A 23780-nucleotide genomic window follows, 5' to 3' on the forward strand; every position below is an offset into this window, starting at 1 on the left:
CCCCACCATGTGTGTGGGGACAGCAGCCTCTCTCCAGGTCCTCCCCCAATATCCTTTAGTCTGGGCCTGGAGAAATGAGTTCCAATCAGATGTCACAATGGCACTCTACCTCAAAATTAGGGCAAACACTGGTTAAAAGGCTCCAAGAACCAGGGATCTCTGGGGAGTGAGATATGGCCCACTGACCAAGGGTCATATTGAAAGTCAGCTTGCATAACATGTCTACCAAAACAGACACACTCTGGGTGGTCCATTTCGGGCTCCTGTGGGTGGTTGTAGGCAAGCCCCAATCCTAGCACCCTGAGGCTAAGACAGGAACTTGAGGTCCGTTTGGTCTACCTCACGTGATACTGTCTCAAAACAGAACAACTAAATGTAAGCGAGTGAGGCCACATGTATGCTGATGGTTACAGGCTTTGGAAGGATTACACTGAGTTAGGAACTCACATTCTAGGTCCACAGTTGGGGCAGCTGAATGCAGAGACAGTAAATGACCACTAGTCAACTCCCCCACCCCCACCCCACTGGCCTCCATAGTAAGCAGATGCCGAAATGTTTGAGGAGTGCCCCACATCTCCCCAGAACAGCCCAACATGGCCCTGGCCACACCTCAACCAGAAGAACAGTCACTTCCCACAGGAAGGAGAGAAGGGATTACTGCTTAGAGCTGAGCAACATACTTGATGTCAGAGAAGCAGACACCGGTAGATGAAAGGAAGCTGCCTTGTAGTTCTTCAGGTCCAGGTCACACAGGACCCAGTGGGTGCCTATGAATACTCTCTGGAGACCCAGAAGGTACATGCCTTCAACACACGTAATAATGGCAGTCTTATCTCAAGAGGAAGCTGAAGTATGCTGTGTGGACCTCCGAAAGGCATGGTGACCACCCCTCACTCATTCCATCTCTGTGACTGTTTGTCACAGATCATGAATTCCACTGAGAGGGACAGGTTATAGAATGTCATCCAAAGGCCACGGAAGGGACCTGGGCCCCTCCAATCATATGTGATTCTTTCTCACAGTTCCATGACAGGAAGTGGTCACAGGAGCCCACATGCTGACCTTGGGGAGCAGAAGGAGTAGGAGCTCAGTGGCTCCCATAAATCAGAAAGAGAACATTCCAGATTTTGGTTGAACTTTCTCCACAGAAGATACAAGGGGTTGTGGAATATATTTCCCCAAGTCTACAGATTGTGTAAAATCTGGTGTTTCAACCAGGAAGATGTTCACACATAGCTGGCCCCCGTCGCTCTCCTGGTTCCTTTAAAAGACTCTGCCCTTGCTTAGCATTGTCAGACTCTAGGCTGCCTGGTATTCAACTGGACAAGACCACTGAGGTGAGGCTGGCACCTCTCTAGGGTTCTTTCAAATCCATATCAGAAGTTTTTTTTTTTTTTTTTTTTTTTAACTATGATACGGTCAGAATCAAAAGGCTATCAGCCAGTCATTATTGGTTGAAATTATTCCCCTTTAACATCAAGATTCAGGTACGCATTCTCCAGCCTCGGGCACACAAGAGTCCCAAGGAAGCATATGTATCCCTGGGCAGCTGGCCAGTGTCCTGCAGTCTTGGACAGTGCCCATTTGTAATCACAGAGGGAAATCAAAACAGCTGGTGGCTAAGGGCACCATGAAATGCTGAATGAACGCACTCAGAGCGGAGGACAGAGATATCTACACACAGTTGTCACCCTTGGTCACCTACTGTGACCTGGACCTCAGATCATGGATGTCGCTCATGTCGGAGCTGCTGGTGACCTAACGAGACCTCATTACCCTACGTTCTTGAATCCTTCCTCCCTGGCCCGAATAACCCTTCCTGGGACCACAGCAAAGGCCCAAGGCTGCCCACCCCACTCTAACTCAGGATCTTCAAGTGTTCAGACGACACTTCCCAGGGTCCAACAGCTGGGCCTCAACTGTCAGAGGTCACATCCCTTACACATTGGGTTCACCCTGAGGATACAGTGAGCCCATACCTGCTTCGCTGGATGTGCAGGAGGTGGGGTCGCTGGCTGAGCGGGCCACACGCCCTGGGCTTGGTTGTACCTGTGTGCTCAAGCTTGTTGCCTCTGGAGACATATGGTGAGGGACCGGAGCGGGTAGAAGGGGCGGTGGGGTGTCTAAAGTGCCATCAGGGGATGGGTGGCTTGGACCCAGTGAGGTGGCCCCCTCTGATGTTGGGAGACTCGTGCTACTGGCAGGCACTGCAAAAAAAAAAAAAAAAAAAAAAAAAAAAAAAAAAAAAAAAAGCACAGTATTAGAGTAAGAGACTACAAAGATACCTGGATCCTGAAAAAGCCCCTTGCCTGCCCTCCATACCATGTATGTATGTATGTATGTATGTATGTATGTATGTGTATGTATATATATGTGTGTCTGTATATGTGTATGTGCATTAGTTAGAAAAGATATTACAGTCAATGTATATGTATATGTGTATGTGTATGATGTATATGTATATGTATATATTACAGTTAGCCATCCAAGTCTCAGATGGACTCGGATGACCCACTATGGACCAGCGAACCTTGTCAGGTCGGTGCCTCTTTCCCACTGGGAGGCAGAAGCCTGAGGGTTGCACCAGAGCCTGTTTAATGCATGCCGATCCTAGGAGCAGCAACAGCCCTCTTAGTCTAGGAGAAGATACTGCAAGGTAAGGACCTGCCTGAGGTACACTTGGTCCATCCCAGCAGCCTTAATTCGATCAGAGGTTGGAAGCTTCAAGCTTTGCTCCTCTCCTTTCTTTCCACCAGGCCCAATCAGTGCACCATGCTCCTCTGTGTCCATCATCTCACCCTTGGTCAGTCCTTTTAGCCACCTACCACTCAGTCCTCACTGCCCACTCTTGAGGCAGCCCAGAGAAGGGAGGAGGGTCTGAGGTGCCAAGAGGTAGATCTAGTTGGAAGGTGCTAAGGCATTCCTACCTAACCACTACTACCCTTATATAAATAGTCGCAGACAATTAGCAACCCTTTGAAAAACATAAAGGGTACCACACACATCATACACAGACAAACTGCAAGATAGTTCATCCTTCTTTTGTGACGTTATAAAACTAGCGGAAGAAAATTCACAACAGGAGACCTGCAGCTGTAGGCAGAGAGTTCATGGTTATGTGACAAACTATAAAGGGAAGAAAGAAGATGGACAGTAAGAACGTGTGAGCGTTGGCCCCTGGAATCAACAAAGTAGGACTCGTGAGGCTCACAGAGACTGAAGTGGCAATCGCAGAGCCTGCATGGGTCTGTCCTCTGCATATCCGTCATGGTGGCTTGGTGTTTGGGGAGACTCCTGACAGTGGCAGTGGGACATCTCTGAATCTTTGCTTGCTTTGGGGATCCTTTTGCTCCTACTGAGTCCAGCCTGTGTGAGGGCTTGTGTCTAGTCTTACTGTCTCCTGTGCTCTGTTCAGCTGATGTCCCTGGGAGGCCTGCTCTCTTCTGGGAGAAGACAACGGGGTTGGGGGGTGGGAGTGGATCTGTGGGAGAGGGGAGATTTGGGGTCTGGGAGAAGTGGAGGGGGGAAGCTGCGTATTGTATGAGAAGAATAAATAAAAACTGTTATGTAAGTTGTGTGCTTGCGTAATAAACGAGCCAGCGGAAGCGGTGCAGAGACTGAGATCCCATCCCGGCCATGAGCAGGAAGGTCTTTGCCTTACACATTTTCTCATGTCTTGATTTAATAAGCGTTTTTTCCTTATGAATCTAGTCCCAAAACATCTCCTAAAAAAGAAAACACTTCAAATGAAAGAAATGAATCAAATCCAGATATACACATGGGCAACAGACCTGAAGAAGTTGCTCAAAGCCAAGGCTGGAGAGTGGTTATTCCCCTGGAAGGGCGAGAGAACTCGGGAGTGAGGTTTTTTTTCTATAATGGAGTTTGACTGCTCTATTAACACTTAAAATACATGCTCCCTTGGACTTAGCAGTTGCTTCCAGGAATTTATTACTGGACATAATCTGACAAATGCTCAGAGATGAAAAGAGTATATAAAAAAGAAGCAATGATTTATCATATCAGAAAACTTCAAAGACAGAATGTGCATTTACTAACCCCAACCAACCTCAGCGAGTTATTCCTAGGGAACTACACGGTTGTGAACCAAAATCGTTTTGGATAAGCTGAGCTGTGTGGTGCAGGCCTGCGATCCCTGCTGCACAAGATGCAGGGCAGGAAGGCTTCATGGTAAGGCCTGTCTGAACCTGAGTATTTTCTAGCTCATCCTAGGCAGTGTAGTGAAAACCTGTCTTAAGTGGGGAAGTCTGGTAGGGTAGGGGTGGAGGTGTCGGGACATCCTTTTGGAAATGGGGGAAGGAGGTATGGGATGTGGAACAGTCAGAGTGTGGACTGGGAGGGGGATAAAGTCTGGACTGTAAAAAGAAGATTGAAGAATAAATAATTTAATAAGGAAAAAAAATATAAAGTAATGAGAGCACCGAGGGTGTAGGTCATTAGAGAATGCTTGCCTAGAATGTGCAAGGCCCTGCACAAAATATGAGTACTGCTCCCAAATGTTTGTGTGTGTGTGTGTGTGTGTGTGTATGTATTCACCTTTTTGGAAAAGATTTAAGTGTGTGTGTGTGTGTGTGTGTGTTGGGGGAACTGTGCATTTGAGTATAGGTACCTACTGTCCAGAGGCATCAGATCCCCCAGGAGCTGGAGTGCAAGTTATACATCACCAGCTGTGGGTGATGGGAACTGAGCATGGGTCCTTTGCAAGAACAGTAAGCGCCCTTAACTGATGAGCCATCTCTCTAGCCCAGCACCAAAAATCGTATTTTAGATGGTTTCAATTCAGGCCTCCTAACTCGCCTCTATCCAAATTTCTTATCATCAGTGCTAACACAATCAAGTCATAGACAGGCAGGGGTGACTGTGCTCTGGATATATATAATTACTGGAAATGCAAAATTACAGTAGCTACTGCAAAGGCTCCCAGTCCAAGACTGGTGACTGCTTTTCCCTGCTGTCACCAGGGTAACAAAGCATGCCTGTTTTTTTTATGACAGTTATGGTCCTAATGGACTTCCAATTTTTCATCCAAAAACCCACTCATATTTTCTTAATTAATGTGGAATAATGTATCTAGCGCATGCCACCTGTTTTTTTATGACTCTCATTAAAGAGCTCCACTGCTCCCCCAGGTTTTCACAATTAAGAAGAATGAAAACACCTTCATTTTTATAGAGTTCTTTCCCTTCTGTTAGACCCCAGGGCGTTTCCAGAAGTGTGGATTGCTTCGTCTAACAATGTAAACATGAATTCTAGATAAAGAGCCCTCAAATAACAGGCTGCTTTATAAGATGCCGTGAAGAGTCCGGCTCGCAGCTTCCCTGTGGTCTTGCTAATGCACAATCCTCATTGATGTGACATTGGTCATAATAGTTTAAAACCAACTAGAATCCATGAAGAACTGTGAAACTAAACATCAAGTTCAACATGGTAATGAGTGACAAGGTCAACAAACGAGTGAATCACATTCGATCACACCGTCCGTCATACTCAACAACAATGACCTCGGGGACCTAGAAATCCCAAGTGCAATACTGCTCCTCACTGCACCACAGAGAATGAAGTCCTGGGGCAAGCAGTTGACTCCGTGTGCATGAGTTCTGCATCTATCTATTCAGCCAAGTGTGATTTGGAAACTTCTGTGTCTCTGCTAACCATGAATATATTTATTTTATTGTCCCCCAAACAACACTGGAGAACCATTTACAAAACATTGATTAGTACCCCAGAGATAACTTAAAGTGCATTAGTGGACATGTATATGTTATGTGTACGTATTTTGTCACCTTATGCAAGGGACTCAAACACCTTGTATCTTTGAGTTTTGACATCTGACAAGTGTCCTAAAACCTGTCCTCCAGAAATGTCAAGGAATGACTGTGTACCTAACAAATTATGGACACCATGTAACTGGAGGCTAAACACTGTCAAAGTGGAGCAAAAAAACAAAAAAAAAAAAAACAAAAAAAAAACAAAAAAACAAACAAAAAAAAAAAAAAACAAAAGTAGTCCCAGGGAATGGGACGCAATTCATGGATTGATATGCTCCATGTAGGCGAGTGGAGTCTCTCCAGATTGTTCTATGGGTTTAGTTTGGTTCTTATGGAATCCAGCAATGGCTTTTGAAGGTACCAATGATTCATTCTGATATGGATTCATTCTGCATATGGGAAAATCACAGGTCGCGGGACTGAACCATCTTGCATTAAAGAATATCGTGGGGATGACATGTTTGGAGATTTTTCAGCCCACTCAAGGGCTGTTGTCACGAACAGTATGTCATGGTGACAGAATGGAGAACCCAGAGACAGATCTACAGAGTATGCCCAACTGAACTGGTTATTTTTTTCCCCAGTATGGGAGTTGAACTCATGACCTCACATATGACAGGCAAGTTCTCTACTCCTGAGATACACCCTCATAAAGTACAAGAAGAAAAAAATGGGTTGGAGCCACTGGACATACATAAGAGGAAAAAAAAACAATAAAAAAAGGGACTTTAGCCCAACCTCTCTGTGGTACAGACATCACCTGAGCAATAGCATCTTTCCAACCATTAAGTCTTCTGGCCTGCGGCCTCCAAGGTATGAATTAGTACAATCCCAAGGCTCTGGTACTTGGTATCAGCAGACTGGGTGCTGGAAGTCCCCCTTGGTCTTATGGTCACCTCCAGAGCTCACTGATGAGGTTATAGGCAAGGAGTACCCAGATTCCTCTGCCCAACTCTACCCACCAGAAAAACCAGAAAGGGGTCCAGCTACGGGCCCCACCCTTTCAATCCTATTTTCCCAAGAACTTGTAATGTGTGTAGGCATCTCATGGTTGGGAGCTGTGGGGCCCAACCCTAGAATGCAGGAAACTGCTATGGTATCACCTTCTAACCATATTTCACCAAACTCCAGGGATGCTTTAGATGGTTCCTTGGAGTGACCAGAGGAAAGACATGATCACTTCTGAATTCCATGACTGCTGAAACTTGGGGTTCCTGGAAACCCGGGGAGCCCTCTCTAGAGGATGGCTTCTTTCTGCTTCTCTTAGATATTAACTTTGTATTAGAGGCAATGATTAATGGTGGTTAGTCATAAGGTGGCATAAATTATATGACTCTGCTCTCAAAATAAGCTGTCCCTATGAGTGTAGCTAGACTCCCCAATAAAGGGATTCTCTGAACCCGTCTTCTCGTTCCCTCTGAGGCTGAGGTGCATCTGCTTTTCTCCTTCCTCCCTAATCCCAGCTCAGTGCCATGGAGGTTCCAATGTGTCTAGGAATCTGTCCTTTCACATTTGCCCTTCAGAACTGTCAAGTTCATGACTTCTAGTTTATCCTCTGGCCAGCTTTGTCCTTGGAAGTCCCTTAGCCTAGCTCGCTTCCTGCTGAGGAAGGAGCTCAGCCACAGTGACCCCATCAGGTTGTGGCCCCTATAGGTGGGAAACAGATGTAAATCTCATGAGTATCACAGCTCAGCCTCGCCTGCCTTCAGCATGCTCAGAACATACACAGCAGCCTATGATGGAGCGCAACCATCTAACTCGAACTCTCTTTCCTGGAGTGTCCTGAGAAGCCACGCAGTTTACTGAAAATGTAAAATCCTAGCGTCGAGAGTAGTTTCTACTGAACGGCCTGTGACTTTTCTACCACCATAAAGCCAAAAGAAGCCCGAGTCCAATCGTCGGGAGCCAGTGACTGTCTAAGTACTCCTTTCTGTTCCTTAAAGAGTGGAACTCGAGTTGAACAGTACTTTTTCTTCAAGTTCACATCCTAAAATGAAGGAGACAGACAGGACACGGAGGGAAGAGGCAACAAATGCAGCCCAGAGGGAGGGTGAACTCTCCCAGGAACACAACCTAAGATGCAGGTTAGGGAAGAATGCTGTGGTTAAGACACAATGTTACAGAGTCAGAGCTTGAGAGGAGGGAGCGGGAAGAGGCAGGGGGCAGGGGCAGGAAGCAGGAGAAAATACACATTTTGGAAAACACACAAACAGTGCTCCAAGCTGAGAGAGATATGACTACCTGGGGTGCTGAAGTCCGCAGCAGTGTTTGGGTCCCCAGAACTGGAGTCAACCACCTGGTGATCGGCACTTGCAACCTAGAGTGAGAAACACAAACCATTAGTTACCCTTGCTCAGGACAACACCCAGGTGGCCGACACAGCCCGTCCTCCGGACCCTCAAATGCCTTTGATTCAATCAGCACAGACTCCAAACGATCAGGGTGAAACTTGCCAGAAAGTTCCACGGAGTGAAATAGAGGTCTCCATGCACCGTGTACTATGATGAGTTCCTGTGGACGCATCTGATTAGGTGTAAAGTACAGGAAAGGACACACGCAGATTCTATGCAGACAGCGGTCCATTTTACACAAGGGACCCGAGCATCTAAGAATTTTCATTTCTGAGAGATGGGGGGGGGTGTCCTGGAACAAATCCTCTGAGGAAAAAATGTACAAGTTTGCTTTACATATACAAGGATTGGAGGCATATACATCCATTTCTTTCTTCCCACCTAGACTTACGGGGCGGGGCATGGGAACTGACAGTGCAGGTCACCATTGCTAAGGTCAAAGTCCCTGTCCCTGGCCTTCTGCACTCAGAGTACCTTCCAGGGCCCTGGCTACTCTGAGGTACTTACCTTCTGCCAGGGCACTATTTGGAACCAAGAAAGCTATGCTGAGTAACTTTATGTCAACCTGACACAGGATAGAATCATCTGAGAGCAAGGAACCCGAGTTGAGAAAATACCTCCATACGGATTTGGCTGTAGGCAAGCCTGCAGAGCATTTTTTGAAGTTAGTGGTTGATGGGGAGGGCCCAGCCCATTGTGGGTCTGACCACCCTTGGTATGGCAGCCCTAGGCTTTCTAAGAAAGCAGTCTGAGCAAGCCACGGGGAGCAAACCAGTAAGCAGCACTCTTCCATGGCTTCTGCATCAGCCCCTGCCTCCAGGTTTCTGCCCAGCTTGAGTTCCTGTCCTGACTTCTTTTGATGAAGAACATTGATGTGTAAATGTAATCCAAATACATCTATTCCTCCCCAACTTGCTTTTGGCCATGGCATTTCATCACAGCAATAGAAACTATAACTAAGACAAAAGGCCACAGAGGAGTCTTCATTGTCTTGGTGGGACTTAGGACAGCCAGTTCTCCACGCCCTTCCAACTACCTTCTTTCATTCTCTTCCAGTGGCTCAAAAAATAATAAAACCATGGGACAAATGGCTATGAGACCTGACTTATGTCATACCAGCATGGCCAGGGCATGGAATGAGCACTGGTTGAATGATTGCATCCCAAGTCTGGTAGTTTGCATATGCCCTGCCCATAGGTACTGGCTCTATTAGGAGGTGTGGCCTTGTTGGAGTGGGTGTGGCCTTGTTGGAGGAAGTACATCACACTGTGGGTAGGTTTTGATGTCCTATGCTCAAGCTCTATCCAGTGCAGAACAGAGACCCTCCTCCTGGCTGCCTGCAGAAGTCTCTGCTGCCGCATTCAGCTGTAGAAGATGTAGAAGTCTCAGCTCCTCCAGCACCATGCCTGCCTGGACACTGTCATACTTCCTGCCATGATGATAATGGACTGAACCTCTGGAACTGTAAGCCAGCCCCAATTAAATGGTTTCTTTTATAAGAGTTGCCCTGATCATGGAGTCTCTTCACAGTGAGGGAGACCATAACTAAGACACCAAGTAGACTTGCAGCCTCTCCTTAATTTGCTTCTTCTTTTTTTTCCTTTTGTTTCCTTGCAGATGGGATGAACAGAAGTTCCTAGGCTACTCTCCTGCCTGAGTTTTGGGTTAGAGTCCAGGTGCCAGTTCAAATGGCAGCCCACATCATGACAGTGATAATCACATTAAGGGCCACCCTGACTTGGTGGAGTGTGGATTTGGAGAGTTCTCCTCAGGTTGAGGACATGGAGGCTCCTCTGGGAGTGACTCTGATCTGGGGAGACCCCAAGAAACAGGACTCGGAAGGCTGGGCCCCCTGGCTTCCGGCCTCATCTTACCCTACCATGCATTGCAGTTTCTAACCAATGAGCATGACACTTCTAACTGTGCTGCAGGCATGGTGCAGGCCCTGGGCTGCACATAGCATGCCCCATCCACACTCCCCCTTTACCAGCCCAGGAAACAATAACTGACTTCTTGTGTTATTTCGGAATTGCTTTGGGGACACACTGGCAAGTAATGAGCTCTAGAGGAGACTGGGGAAGCTGAGGCAAGCCCCTGCGGCTTGGTCCGATTCCAGCTCAGGTAATTACATTCCTGCCTCCTGTGTCACCCGCCACTTCAATCAGAGAGCTGATATTCCTCATCTCGGCTCTACACACTGCGCTGGACTGAGGACAGGTGGCCCAGCTGTGGCACCAACACAAAGGGTGTGAACCACTGCTCCCTGTTCTGGTGGTGGGGAAGTGGGGTGCTGAAGAGAGCTGGAAATCAAGCTAAGACCAGGAGGGCGAGTTGCCTTTCACCCCACTGATAGGATCTGGAGCAAATGATGCATTTGCCATTCTTCCTGAGCCCACTCGTCCTGCTGGGGAGGGAAATGAGGGAAAGAGAGTTCACACCACCATCAACATCTACACACACCTTTCCCCGTCTGTATTCACAATGCGCCCATAACCAATTCTGAAAATGTCTCTGAAGAATCTTCTACTAAATAACAAAAAAGAAACTGCCTAAAGGGCTATTTTATTCCAACACTCTCTCCCCATATCGAATCACCACTCTCTTTCTCTCCTTCACACACACACACACACACACACACACACACACACACACACACACACACAGAGGAGGGGAGAGAGGGAGGGAAAGGGAAACATAGAAACCTGGTGCCTGAGAAAGCAAGCTTTGGCAATAAAGAAATATAAATAAAACAAGAGAAATAGAATCCACAGAGGGACAAGGTCAAGAGGAAATTGGATTTGCTTCATATTCTGCAGGGTACCGCTCACTTCCCTCTGGCTTCTGTATTCAAGCACCAGGAAATGTGGTTTGGGAAAGAGATGGCCCCTGGGAGTGCATCTATCACTTCTGAGTAGAGTGTTAGGGCTTTAATTTGAATCTGATGGCAGAGGCTACCTCACAGCACAAAGTGGGGCAGGGGAGGGGGGAATGGCCATTTGGTGCAGAAGCACAGCAGAGGCAGTAGAGATCTGTGGGGAGGACATCTGGGGAAAGGGGGTCATCTGTGGTATGGAATCTAAGTTGAGATTTGAGTTCATCCATAAAAGCTCATGAACAGGGAGGGATCCTGGCTGGAAGAGGGGTGTGAGGATTCTGAGAGATAAGCTTCCTACATAACTTGTCCAGGGATCCCCAAGGCATGTGGGACTGTAGCTGTTTTAGTAAGAAATGCTGCCATAGTCTGTGAACACTTAGTCTCCAGTTGGAGAGACTGTTTGGGGAAGTTTAAGAGGTGTGGCCTTGGTGGAGGAAGTACGTCACTGGGGGCGGGCTTTGGAGAGGAAACACCAGGCTACTCTCGCTCTCTCTATTTTGCTCTGTGTCTCACTCTGATTTCTGCTTTCAGTTCAAGAAGCGAGCCATCGGCTTGCCCCTTCAGCTGCCCTGCCTGCTGCTTCCCTGACACCGGGGCCCCGCCCTCTCACAAAACACTCGCTTGGCAGTTCTAAAACACTGACGTTATTTCCTTTGACCATATAATTTATAAGAGCCGGAGTCGGCAATACCATGTCCACCCATCTCCCTTTTTCATAATTTCTAGTATCGAAATAGACCTCCTTTCCTAGTTATACTGCTACCCAGTCTGAATTCCTCAAGTACTTCCTTGTCGGGTCAACCTAGACACTGAATTAGTCAAGCGCACTTCCATAGTTAGATAGGCGAGGTCAGAAAACCTGCCCTGAAACAATCTTGCTGACCTCGGGGACCTGGAGCTTTGCTTACCCCCCTACTCTGCCTCTGCATGGTGTGCTTCCCCACTGGGGTGACTTTCCTCGTCTCCCCCATGCCTCAGCCCTACCCAGACGGGTGGATGCGATTCCCTGCTCAAGTCCGAGAGCCCGTGAAGTGACCCTATCCTGCTAGCACGTGGATTATTAATCCCACAAGGCAGTAGATTCGTGGTTTTATGTCTGGCGGCTACAAAGCACAGCTGCAAGCGGTCCCGGGAATGTGAGTTTGCGTCTAGTCAGAATTTCTAGTGAGGAAATCTCAGTAACTTTGCTGCTGTGGCTGGTCCTGAGGAGCACAGCCTGGAGCTCCAGGAAAGAATGACCTTCACCCCTAAACCAGAAGGGAATATATGCTGCTCAAGGGAGAGAAGAGGTCTGGATGAGCGCCCTCAATTAAAAGGCTGAAACTATCCTCTCAGGTGCACGCTGGGCATCTCAAATATTCTGGAGACTGAAGAGGAAAGCTCTTTTGAGGCCAGGAGTTCAGGGCCAGCCTGGACAACATAGAATGCAACCTTGCATCAGAAAAAAGAAAAAAATAAATCTTCCCAGTGCTGCCACCTCCTTCTCCCCTTAGTCCTGTGTGTTGCTGTGACTTTCCTCAGATCCCTCTGTCTGGTTTGCCTTACCCTAACCACTGCTGCTAGGCAATTTATACACCCTTTGTCTTGCAAGGGCAAGCAATTAACCCGCCCTCCTCACCCAGAGAAAACTCTCACGCTGTGAAGGGGGCAGCTCCTCGAAGTCTGGTCAAGGGAGATGGACCACCCTGGAGGAGGGGGCAGGTGGCTGGCCCAGCCTTCCCTCTGTGGGCAGTAATGGGTTTCACTCACTTCTGGGCTCCCAGAGATGTCTGTGGAATTGAAAAGCCTGCTCTGAGACCTGAGCATGAAAGAAAACTGGCCAGGGGGTTGCAGGCCCTTAATCATCAGAAGTGTTCCTGACACACAGGTGGTCTGGAGAAGGGGGCCCCAGGACACACTACACAATTACCTGGACTGCTCCATAGCAGATTGGGTTTGTGTCAGTACCCGAAGGTGACAGGTTTCTGAGCTAATATAAGCTAACACGACACGGCTCTGACCCTCAGCCCTTCTTACCCAAGTTCTCCGCGAGGAATCACGGGAAGAGGGAATTTTACAGTGGCTTAACAGGGTCCTACAGATCCCAGAACCATGTATTAACCTGAAGTATATCGCGTTCTTCAGGGAAAGAGAAAATTGGTAATAAAACACGAAGCAATACCCTTCTAGTGTGTGGTGGTGGGGGCACTGAATGTCATGCTCAAAGTCTGAAGTTAGTGCCTACCCCTGCACTCAGGGGTCTTACACCTCTTGCTGGGAAGCAAAATCTCTGATGGGGCAGAGCCCAGCCCTGACAGTGTCCACAGGGAGGGGTCCATGGAATCATGATCCGTCCTCATAGCCCTCTCTTACAGAAACCAAGTACTGCTTCACAAAGGGAAGCCAAAAAGTATCCGTGGCAAGAAACTAGAGTTCTAAAATGGCGGCACTGTAGAGGAGTGGGAGACGGCAGAGCCTCCCACCCAAGGCAGCACTGAAATCACAAACTACTGCAGACATGGCTTCTAGGTGCCCAGTTCCCAGGATGGAACTGCCCCATTGCGTCTTGACTTCCTAGGGTCTGCCATCCCCAAAGGGATCTTGCTCTGGTCCCTCTGTACCTTCCTCTGAGTGCTGCCATGTTGGTTTGGTGATGCTGCCCCCTTCTGGGCCCTGTACCACATTTTCCTCTAAGATCCATCCTGTTCTCATCCATTCACCACAAGCCTTTCCACAGCGATCTACTCCAGTTCTCAAAATGAGTCCCAATAACAGCAGGAGCTGGGACCTGTTACAAATGCAAATTCCTCACTCGGCCGGCCTTCTTCCCTAGCCAATCAGTGGCTTAGAAATCCTGAGAATGGACCCAACGTTGGGATTCAATTGACCAGGCTTTGTGGGAGTGGAATGCTCACTGGCCTCTACAATCCATGGCACATTTCCTCACCAAATCTGAGCTTTGGGGTTCTCCCTCAGATGCCAAAATACAAGCCAGGAGCTTCTAAGAGCTGCAACCTGTCACCACAACCAAGGTCTTCACTGCTATTTTTTTATAAATTGAAAGATAAGCCTCATTGCTAAGTCAGAGTTTCTGCCCAGCATAGAAAGTCTAGGAAAATGGCTGTCCAAGCTGAGAGACTGCAGGGTTTCACTTTCCCTGATCACTAAGCTACCTTGCCTTTCAGGCAAACTCCTACACCATGACTTTTACCACACACACACACACACACACACACACACACACACACACACACACAAAACCAGGCCAAGATCCTGGGTCTGGAGCTACTGTCGTAACCACTAAGCCACTCAGCACATTTCAGGGCTGGAGTGGACACAAAGATGTCACTCAAGGATCTTCTGGTTCTGTCAGGGTGTGTGGGATTCACCAGGCTGGACCAGGACTAAGGTAGAATCCCTGTGATAAGTGTTTTTTCTGTGATGCCAACAGCCTGAACACAGGCTTCCTACTGTTCACAGAGTGCAGGCACCGTGCTGCCTATCCCTGTGCTCCCTTACGGCTGTGGTTATCTTTGAGGCTTGTGAGGTTGCATCTGTACAGTGGGTAGGGAGCACTCCCTCCACAGAGCTTCTTCCTGGAACCCATTTCCTGTCAGTGGCAGAGATGGATACACACTCTTCTCCACCCCTGCAGGTGGCTGGGATGGCTAAGGTTCAGGATGAGAACGTGAGGTGATGCCAGAAAGGCTGGGTCTAGCACTGAGCGGTCATAGAAGGGTAGCAGGGGCACAGGGAGCAGAGTTTGGACATACCTGGAGTGGCCTGTAGATCCTCCATGCTGTGGTGTTATCCAACTCTATGGCTTTGCTACCTGACTGTGTGCCCACCTCTGCCCCATTCCCTACAACTTCCACTCAAGATCTCAGTGGCCCTGCCCCATCAGCTCACCTCTCTGCCTGACCAGAGATCTCACACTCAATAAAGACAATGATAACGGCCAAGATTTTAAAAGGCTACCAAAATGTACCCAGAGACATCTTCTGAATGCAGTCTATTCTTGTCCCCATCAGCACCCTTCCTTCTCCCACACGCTTGATACTGATTCCCTTGTCCTTTTTCAGACGAGGAGACCAAAGCCACACAGACATATTCAAAGTACCTACTAATGGCCGAAACCATGAAGCAGCGGGGGCCCCCTGGTATGCACAGCTCAGAGAAAATCCCAGCAATCTGTCAATGGAGACACATTCCTGGCCTAGGGCTGACTGGCTTCTTACAGATTCATTAGACCATGTCTACAAACAACAACGGCCAAGGTCCACTAAGCCCTCAGCCCACAAGCCCAGCTTTTCCTGCTCTGGTCATGGGTTGGAAGGCATTCCAGTTCCTTCTGTGCCCTCTCTAGACACACCGGGCAGCAGGGAAGGCAGACAAGTCCGAGCTGGGCTGTGCATCCTGTTGCATGGATTAAGCTGTGTATCCAAAGTGCAAGTTTACGTATTGATTCTCGGCTGGAGCTAGAATCAGCGTCCTAAAGTCTATGCAAGCACAGGTGCGCTGCATGAAGAGGCTTCGTAGGCAGCCACTGGTGACACTGAACTCAGTCAGCACGTCTGAGAGAGGAGCCTTCTGAGGGCAGGCCAGGGAGCAGGGCCTACAGGGGAAATGGTCTTGTTAGGGCCTGGGCCTCACCTGGCTGGCAGGAGTCTGACCCACCACGGCCTCATATGGTGGGGGCAGCTCAGCAGGGTACAGCAGGCCAGGACTGTTGATGGTGACGTCATACAGAGTGCTGAAGGGTGAGGAAGCGAAGTCCAGGTGGAGCCCCCTAGAAAACAGAACAGTCCGTGAGATGGTCATCCCCTGAGGACAGGGCACAGTGTCTGACATGACATGGTCATCCCCTGAGGACGGAGCACAGTGTCTGATATCTCTTTTCAAGTGTTGACTGTGATCAACTTGCCGTGTTGAGAAATAAAAGCATGAACGCCTGGGCAAGTTTAACTGTCGTCTTTCTTCTGGAAAAATGTCCAGATTTCATTAAACGCTTCAGCTCTGTCATTTACAATTAACATAATGATAAAGCTGATGAAATTTCTAATTAATGTTCCACGCTCTGTGATGACTGTCAATCAGGAGCAGCTTTGCACATGTAAGAATATTTAAGAGCTCATCTTTGGCCGATGATATCATTAGGTGACACCACAGAGGCACACAACAGTGATCTACGCAAGTCAGACCGTGTGATGCTTGCCTGTAATTCTAATACTTGGGACACTGAGACAAGAGCATTATAAATATGAGGTCATTTTGGGGCTACATAGAGATATCAAAGCCACCCTGTGGAGGTTGTATAGTGAGGCTCTGTCTCTAACAACAACAACAACAACAACAAAATCATCACCGCCAAAACCCCAATGAACAAAAAGATAAAAAAGAAATTTTCTTTTTGCTGTCTTTCTAGGTCACAGTTCCTTTCTTCATTTCCTGTCCTTATGAGGCACATGTTTCTGTCCCAGATCTTACTCTATTCCCTTCCACACCTCTCCCTTTGCTGAAACTTCCCCCTCCTAAAGATGCTTCCTGTCCGTGGCTCCTCCAGCCTCATGGGACTCGGGACACTGAATGGAAGCTGACCTGTGAGCCTCCGCTGTGGGTGTGCAGGTGTACTCTGGAGGGTAGTAGGGCGGGGGCGGGAGGGGGGCAATAAACTCGTCGAAGTCCAGGGTCTGGTGGAGAATGGTGCCATGGGGAGTCACACAGGCAGCGTTGGCAGAGTGAGACCTCTGAGGGAAGAACTGGAAAACACAGAGAAGAAATGTTATCCCAGATCCTGGGTGGCTGGCGGCTAAAGGAGCTAACTGCACACACTTCACTTTTCATGGTAAAATGCCTAGTCTAACTTGCCAAGCCATGGCCACGAAACACATATTTTACAAAGGAGGGTCCTGAGAGAACCACCTTGGAAACCTCTTCCCTCTGTTCTGCTTCCCTCACTGCAGGTGAGGTTAAAAACTTCTGCCTGGAGTTTCCAATACTGGGAGACCTTACTCCTGTGACTCTAATGCTTAAACACTGCAGCTAAAGGATGCTTGCCAGGCACACTTCAAAACAGCACTTTATGAGAAAAGGCATGCTTTGAGCAAGCTCACTTAGCAAGCCCCTATCATGTGCCTATCATTTGGCACACGCTCCATACACAGTTCCTTTCCAAGCCCTGCAAAGTACTTCATGCCTACATTGCGAGCCTGGCATGCCTCACACACTTCCTTGCAGCTCACTATGGCCCCTTTGGATACGTGTATCTGGGTGAGCCACACACTTTGTAGGACATTGCTCTAAAGGTGAAGAATGTTACCCAGGATCTTCAGAATATTCTGCGGGGCAATCATGCACACTGGATGTCACTTAAAAATATCAGGGGAGGGCCGGAAAGATGGCTCAGTGGTTAAGAGCACTGCCTGCTCTTCTGAAGGTCCCGAGTTCAAATCCCAGCAACACCATGGTGGTTCACAACCATTAGTAATGAGATCTGATGCCCTCTTCTGGTGTGTCTGAAGATAGCTACAGTGTACACATATATAATAAATAAATAAATCTTTTTTTAAAAAAATCAAAGGAAGCACACTTTAATAGAATGAGTGCTGTCTGCCTGGATCTCTGCAGGGTATCTATTACTGTTTCTCTTTCCACCCTTGGGTCACTCCTGCCAGAGACTGCCTGTTCCACAGAAATGCTAAGACACTGTTTCATCTGTAGGTGTGAAATGAGCCGCACTGCATGGGCTCTGAGCCTTCCCATAGCATGTCAGTGAGGTAAGAGAAAAGAAACAAAGTGTCACGTGTACACAGTTAAGCACAAAAGCCTCAGTAGCAAATACAGTCCTCCAATCAGTGTGGGAAGAGGGGGGTCTGCATTCATGAAGCAGATGATATCTAAATGGGCCATCAAAGGCTGGTGGGGTAGCAAAGGCCAGGGCTTCAGGAGAGCATCCAAGCTCAAAAAGGGGTGACTAGCGAACAATGTGTTTCAGAAGAGCAAAACAAGGATCTAGTCAAATTTTAATTCTGGGGATATGCAGGAGGCAGTGACGATGGTAGGGCTGTGTGGATGGGAGTACCATGTGGCGGCAGGGATAGGGTGGGCTGGTGCAGACACAGGGGCCAGGCAGTTGGAGAATTTCTGTACTAGCAGGGGTGAGTCCAGGGTTCAGAATATGATCAAATGCAGTGAAATCCGTGTGCTGTGGGATGATGGCCACACTGAATGAGGGATGCATCAGATTAAAAATGGCCCCCACCAGCCTTCCCAACACACAGCATGTTCCCTGCCCTTTCAGCTAGTCTGGCTCATTACTGCTTCTTTAATTGTTGGAAATGAGAGGGGGGTTGTTGTCTATGAGTGGGTTGGATGTGTGCTGTCATCCTCTGGCTCAGAAGCTGTTAAATCCCTTGCCTGCCCCATAACAGCTTAACAATAGCTTCATGGTGAGGGGAGCACAAACGTTCTTGAGGTCTAGCAAGGAAATATTTTGAATTAGTCTCTACCAGAAATTAGAAGGGTCAACAAGAGTATACTCGAGCAAAACTAACGAAATGCAAAAATACTCAGCACCAGAGGCCTGACAAAGTTTAAAAAAAAAACAAAACAGGGCCTGAGTATGACTTTGCCTTTCTTGGGCTGTGCTGATGCCATCTCTATAGAAACCCCCAGAATCCTGTCAAGTGGAGCCTTTTCTTGGGCTTTTTGCCTTTCCCAAGATGAAGCCTGCCAGTCTCACAGGACTTTCTCCCTTCCACGGATAGTGAGCGTCCAGTGAGGACAGTTCACAGTGAAGCTGGCGAGCTTTGTTTTCTGCCCTGAGATGCTGGGGCTGAAAGCTGGCTGACTACATTTCCCAAGATCCCTGGCCAATGGCCTCATTTAGGCCCTACCCATAGCAGCTGCTGGAGAATCTATGGGTAGTGGGTCCCATGTAAACTCAGCACCTTTCTGTGTTCCTTCACCCTCACAAACCTGGATAACCAACTGTCAGAAACACAACAGATGGCTACTTCCTCCCCTGACTGTGGTGATCTGCATGAGAATGGTCCTCATGCATTCAAACACGAATTTGAACACTTAGTTTGTGGAACTGTTTGGGAAGGACTAGGAGGCGTGCCCTTGCTAGATTAAGCATGTCCATGAGGGCAGGCTTTGAGGTTTCAAAAGACTCCCTTCTCATTTCCAGTTATCTCTGCCTCCTGTTTGTACTTCGAGATGAGAGCTCTCATCTCAACTGTTCCTGGTGGCACCATATCTTCATTTTACTGTCTTCATTTTACGGTCATCCACTATAATCCTCTGGGACTGTAAGCCCCACAAGATGCTTTCCCTTATACGTTGCCTTTGTCATGGTGCTTTAATCACAGCAACAGAAAAGGAACGACTACATCGACTGTCAGGTTGCCTGTGTTTTACTGCCTTATTCTTTCCTAAATGGGGGCACAGCACACGCTCAGCCAGCATTGGTTGAGCAGATGGATGGATACCTCTCTGCTGTGGTGCTGTCCTTGCTCTTCTGCCCTCGCAGAAGCAGCCACCGGGGCAGCTCAGAAGCAAGCTGCCTCGTCTCTGCTTCTGGGATGCAGACTCCATCTTGTGCAGGAGCTATTTTTAAAGTGGCCCAGATGAGCTCATGCTGTTGGAAAAAAAACCTTTTACCATCAAGGCTCTTCACGCTGAATCCCATCCAGTTTCCAGCTTCCTTCCAGCCGGTGCCAAACACCCCCTGGTTTGAACAAGGTCTGCTCAGCTACCCTTCAAACCATGCGTGCTTTGTCTCCCCTTCCTAGCAACTTAGCTCCTTCTCACCTGGCAAGCTGCCTGGCCTCCTTCAGGACGCACGAGGCAGAACGTCAGTGACTGGGACGCCTTTCTGCCAGCCCACATCCCTGCTCTGGGGCCTCATGGCTACAACAGCATGGTCAGACATAATGCATGATTCTACATTTCCTGGAGAGGGCAAGAAATGGGCTCTAAGTCATCTCTTCTGTCCTGGCTGGTTCTGTCTTCCGTTGGGCTGTCTAAATCACATGGACACCAGTACAACTGTGTGTAGAAGATGGCTGAGGTGCTCGTAGATACACCCTGGGTTTGTCACTCATGCACAGTGTGTACCTGAGACCCTATGTCCTGTGTGTTGGGGGTGGGGGGAATTATTCCAGGAACACAAATCTTTGTAAGCAAGGGACACTGAGAACTGCAGATACTTGGCCCTAGACATCTTCCAAAGGTCTACAACACCAAGCTCCTAAAATTAGGCTCAGACCACACAGCCTAGCTTCTACTGTCTGGAGGAGACCACAAAGAAGTTAACAGACCTCAAACTTTGAGTCAAATGCCTTGTCTGTAGACACTGAACGGTCACTGAGGTTCACGCGACTATGGGCATCTTATTGACCTATCAGTCTCAGGCTCGCTTTTCTTGGTACCACCAGGATTATAACACGAAATGCCATCCCCTGTTAAAGATTCACTCACAGCAGCACAAGGCTCAAACAGAAGCTTCTGTCATTCTCTCTCTCTCTCTCTCTCTCTCTCTCTCTCTCTCTCTCTCTCTCTTGTCTCCATGTCTGATCAGCTGTGGGGAACAAGGTGAAGAGCAGGGTTGGTCAGCCAAAGTCTGGGTGAATCATGGTGGGATGTGCCTGAAGCCTGCCCAGCCCTGCCTTCCCTGTCCCCCTCACCTCTACCCCAGGAACAGAGGCTGTCCCCAGCTCTCCTTCAGCATTCTGGATCTCTCTGGATGACTGATGAACTCCTAGGGTGGGTTTCGACCTTGAGGATCCCGCACACCCAGCCCCATGCTCACAGTTATCAGGCCTGTGCAAAGTGAACGCCCACCTGCCCTTTCCAAGGGGGTTCTGCTTAACGAACCACGAGAGCGGAGGTGAGAACACAGGGCAATCCTATGAGATGACTGTGACAAGCCAGGCTGGGTAACAGCTGAGGATGTTCCCGAGGTTAAGGTGGCCATGAGGGAAATGGGGAGGAAAATGAGATTACTTTTAAAAACAAACCCAGAAATGACACTGGAGACACTTAGGAGGTAAAACACCATCTCTACTGAGCTATATCAATAAGCGGAACTGTATCATCATGTAGCCAGGATTTCTCTGCATGTTAGAATCGCTGGGCTTTAGCGGTTCTGACAATAGGAATAGCACTTGCCGTCTCAGGCATTCATGATGTTAGTTCTAACTACGGCTAATTATCCCCAATATGCATTCAAATTATAAGGAAGATGCGGGTACTCAGAATTCTAAAGTCCTAATATGCTGCTGAGCTCCTGGGCATGGTAATGAGTTTGCCTTTATCCATGAGCAAACTACAAAGCAAACTACGGGGGGCCTGGTGGCTCCTAAAACCAGCTAAGGAGGCTATAGAGCAATCAGGTTGAATGTGTCAGTCTGTCACACACATTTGGGACTCAGCCTAGCACATCTGTGTGGAAAGTTGTTAAGGAAGGTGTTTTCATACAGCAGGATCTCGGTGCACACAGCAGAAGAACCCTACAGTTCTCTCTGAAAGCAACCTTTAGTGAGGGTGATCAGGAGTGGGCAGCAGGAAGCTGCGCAAATGTTTACAGGGTTGGCTGCCCCACAGTGTTCTTGTCATGAATTAGTGATTCTTAGAGGAGCTGTGGCTGCAGTATGACACTTGCCAAACATGTACAAGACCTGGGGCCCGGTCTCTAGCATCACACAGACACACAGATTCGAGCATACATACATATATACAGACACATACACATAGATACACACATACATACAGACTCACACACACAGACATATACATATACAGACACACAGAGACACACAAACACAGACCCTCCCTACATAAAGAGACACACCCATACACAGACACACACACACACATACATACACAAACACACAGACAGAGATACATACAGACACATATACACAGACAAACACACACACACACACACACACTTAGACACACAGAGACACATATACTTAAGTAATACTTCTCGACTTGAGAATCTGAGTAAAAACAACAGAAGAATGGTTGACAAGTACCAGGAGACACAGCCAAGCTCGGTGATGGAAATGCAGCCAGAACTGAGATGTCAAAACAAGAGAAGACGACACTGAGATTGTGGTGAGCGGCACATGGCAGAACTGCCACATAGATCTGATACAATCCCAGTGTGATTATTTTTCAGAAATTGACATGTTGATTCTGAAATTCACAGGGAGATACAGGGGGACAGAATGTTCAGAACCAGCTTGAGGAGAAATGAAGCTGAAGGATTCTCTTACAAGTTCTTGTAACACTATGGTAAACATGGCTCTATGGGATAGCCACAGAGGTGCTAGGAACCACACAGACCTGGCCTTCCACAGCACAATGAGCGTGACACTCGACTCAAGATGTTCCTCAACATCAACCGAAGACTACAGAAGTCTCTGAAGGAATGGTTTCATTTTCTAAGATCAGGCCACTGGGAGACAGGACAGCAAGATCAAAGCAGGAACGGACACAAGAGACACACTGGGGTCTTATTCAAACTAAAACGCTGTGGTTTGAGATATGACCAGGTGTAAAGATAATCAACAGGGGTGGGTGGGGGGAACATTTGCACACGTCTGAAGAGAGACGTGTGTCTAGAGTGCACGGGGAACTCTACGGCTCAGCAATAAGAGACAAGGAAACATTAAAAATGGCCAAGATGAAGTCCATTTCTCTAAAGAAGATCTATAAGTAGCCATTAAACACACAGAAAGAGGACCAACATCATTAATCACTGGAAAAGGACAAATCTAGACTAAAAGGATACCACCTCACAGCCGCTAGGCTGGGGAAGTGGGGCCGGAGGGAAGTCGGTTGTTTATATGCAAGTCTATCAGCACTCAGATATAATGGATGAATGGAAGGACTTACTGCAAATCTTTAGCATTTGTCTCTCCCATGGCCAGGTGAGGAAGGCCATTAACTTTTTTTATGTACTGCTATATAATTTAACCTCTCCCAATGACCATATAGCATTCCTTTAATTAAGGAGCAGAATGAAATGAAGTATGAAGCCTGAAAAGAGATTTCAAGGCATCTCCCTAAACGTCATGGTTCTATCAGACTGGGTGTATTCACAACTGCCTTGGGCCAGCTCATTTCTTCTGGGATGCAGCCACCACATCCAGCCTGGGCCAGCCACATTCCATGTGGCCACCCTGTTTGTTTGTTTGTTTTTTTTTAAATTCCATAATGTGGTGGTTTAAATATGCTTGGCCCAGGGAGTGGCACTATCAGGAGGTGTGGCCTTTTGAAGTGGGCGTGGCCTTGTTGGAGGAAGTGTGTCACTGTTGGGGTGGGCTTTGAAACCTTCTTCCTAGCCATGTAGAAGTCAATCTTCTCCTGTTTGCCTTTGGAACAACAACTCCTCCAGCACCAGGCCTTACCCGAATGCTGCCATGCTTCTGCCATGATGATAACAGACTGAATCTCAGAACAGTAAGCCAGCCCCAGTTAAATGTTGTCCTTTATAAGAGTTGCCATGGCCATGAGAGGTCTCTTCACAGCAATGGAATCATAACTAAGACAAAAACACCTTATGCTCCATCCTCTCAGCAGTTCCGGTAGGACAGAAAGGCTCAAATACTTAATGGTCTTTAGCAAAAAAGAACTAAGACCAGTAGGTGGGGATGTGACTACAGGTTTACAAGCTGGTCTCAAAGCCACCTGGACTATAACCAGGTCTTCTCTCTGACTTTCCTATGGTGCTGGGTACACATAGCTCAGTCTGACTAGGAGACCAGACCCTCA

At 48.0% G+C, this 23780-nt stretch overlaps 1 protein-coding gene across 4 annotated transcripts in view; it reads right to left on the reverse strand.

Annotated features, from left to right (window-relative positions):
• Entrep2 (endosomal transmembrane epsin interactor 2) overlaps positions 1–23780 on the reverse strand; it is a 412215-nt gene that overhangs the window by 3695 nt on the left and 384740 nt on the right. For 2 of the 4 annotated variants that reach the window (NM_001427632.1, XM_063273639.1), the window contains 4 exons: positions 16593–16753; positions 15648–15783; positions 8031–8106; positions 1980–2207 (listed from right to left, as the gene is read on the reverse strand). In NM_001427632.1, the coding sequence (NP_001414561.1) occupies positions 1980–2207; positions 8031–8106; positions 15648–15783; positions 16593–16753 (601 nt within the window). Of the gene's footprint in view, positions 1–1979; positions 2208–8027; positions 8107–15647; positions 15784–16592; positions 16754–23780 lie in introns of all 4 variants that reach the window. The other 2 variants (XM_039094263.2, XM_063273633.1) reach the window with 1 other exon arrangement.

The sequence above is a fragment of the Rattus norvegicus genome, chromosome 1 (genome assembly GCF_036323735.1).
Source record: "Rattus norvegicus strain BN/NHsdMcwi chromosome 1, GRCr8, whole genome shotgun sequence".
Taxonomy (NCBI): Eukaryota; Metazoa; Chordata; class Mammalia; order Rodentia; family Muridae; genus Rattus; species Rattus norvegicus.